Source organism: Terrapene carolina, unplaced genomic scaffold (genome assembly GCF_002925995.2).
Source record: "Terrapene carolina triunguis isolate 2854851 unplaced genomic scaffold, T_m_triunguis-2.0 Scaffold583, whole genome shotgun sequence".
In the NCBI taxonomy this organism is placed as follows: domain Eukaryota; kingdom Metazoa; phylum Chordata; order Testudines; family Emydidae; genus Terrapene; species Terrapene triunguis.
In genome coordinates this window covers 750,652-751,742 of record NW_020664934.1, presented here as the reverse complement: position 1 = coordinate 751,742, position 1,091 = coordinate 750,652, and the positions used below count along the sequence as shown (strand labels likewise).

Genomic DNA, 1,091 nt, shown 5'->3' with positions numbered 1-1,091 from the left:
GACCTCTCGAGGTCCCTTCCAGTCCTAGAATCTATGAATCTATGAATTACCAGCACGCGAAACCTTAAATTAGAGTGACTAAATGAAGACTCGGCACACCGCTTCTGAAAGGTTGCCGACCCCTGATCTAGCGGTACTTGCCAGTACCCCTTGGTTAAGTCTAAGGTAGAGATGAACTGGGCACTTCCCAGTTTCTCCAGTAGCTCATCTGTGCATGGCACTGGATAGTTGTCTGGGCGAGTTACACCATTTAGCTTACGGTAGTCCATGCAAAAGCATATTTTTCCATCTGGTTTGGGAACTCAACCACTGGAGATGCCCATGCACTTTCAGAGGGGTGGATTACACCCATTTGTAGCATGTCCTGGATCTCCCATTCTATAGCAGTTTTGGCTCTAATTGCGTGAGCATTACCTGTGTCAATGGAGTGGTATTCCCGTTCGGTCCGTCCTCGGGTGGCTGAGAACATTGGCGCGAAGCTAGTGCACAGCTCCTATATCTGCTGTCGCTGTGTACGTCCTCTTTCTACAACAAACTGGGACCTATTAGAAGAGCTGAGAGGCGGTGGGTCGCTCCGTGCCGCCATCCAAGCTCCCTGGAGGCTCTTATCTGCTTCCTGCTCTGCCTGGAATTGTCTCCAGCATTAAGGGAACATCAGTTCCTCACTGGATTGTGGACTTGGGCTTGGTCCCTCTGGAAGCGATGTAGATGATGGGGTTGTTTCTGTTTGTGAACTGCTTTCCGCTGGTGCACTTGGTTGTATTTCAGGCTCCTGCTGGGCCTCTTGCACAGGTTTAGCTGCTGCTACCGGTGCAGACTCAGTGGTGCCCTCTGATGTTGGAGTGCAGATGGGATTGCAAGCACCTATAAGACACACACAGCACTGCACCCATTTCATTATCTAACCTACAACCCACACCAACAGCTGTGCACCCATTTGATTATCTACCCCACCCCACATTCCCACAGCTCTGCACCCATTTCATAATCTACCTCCACACCCAGAGCTCAGCACCCATTTATTATTTACCCTACCCCCAACACACACCCACAACTCTGCACCCATTTCATAACCTACCCCACCCCAACAC

The 1,091-nt window shown here is 50.5% G+C and overlaps 1 protein-coding gene across 1 annotated transcript in view; it reads right to left on the bottom strand.

The window, feature by feature from the left end:
* Positions 1-618: 618 nt before the first annotated feature.
* Positions 619-1,091, bottom strand: part of LOC112119804 — a 16,968-nt gene continuing 16,495 nt past the window's right edge. Inside the window, exon 3 of the mRNA XM_026659130.1 lies at positions 619-864. Coding sequence (XP_026514915.1) covers positions 644-864 — 221 coding nt within the window. The 3' untranslated portion in view covers positions 619-643. The remainder of the gene's footprint in view (positions 865-1,091) is intronic.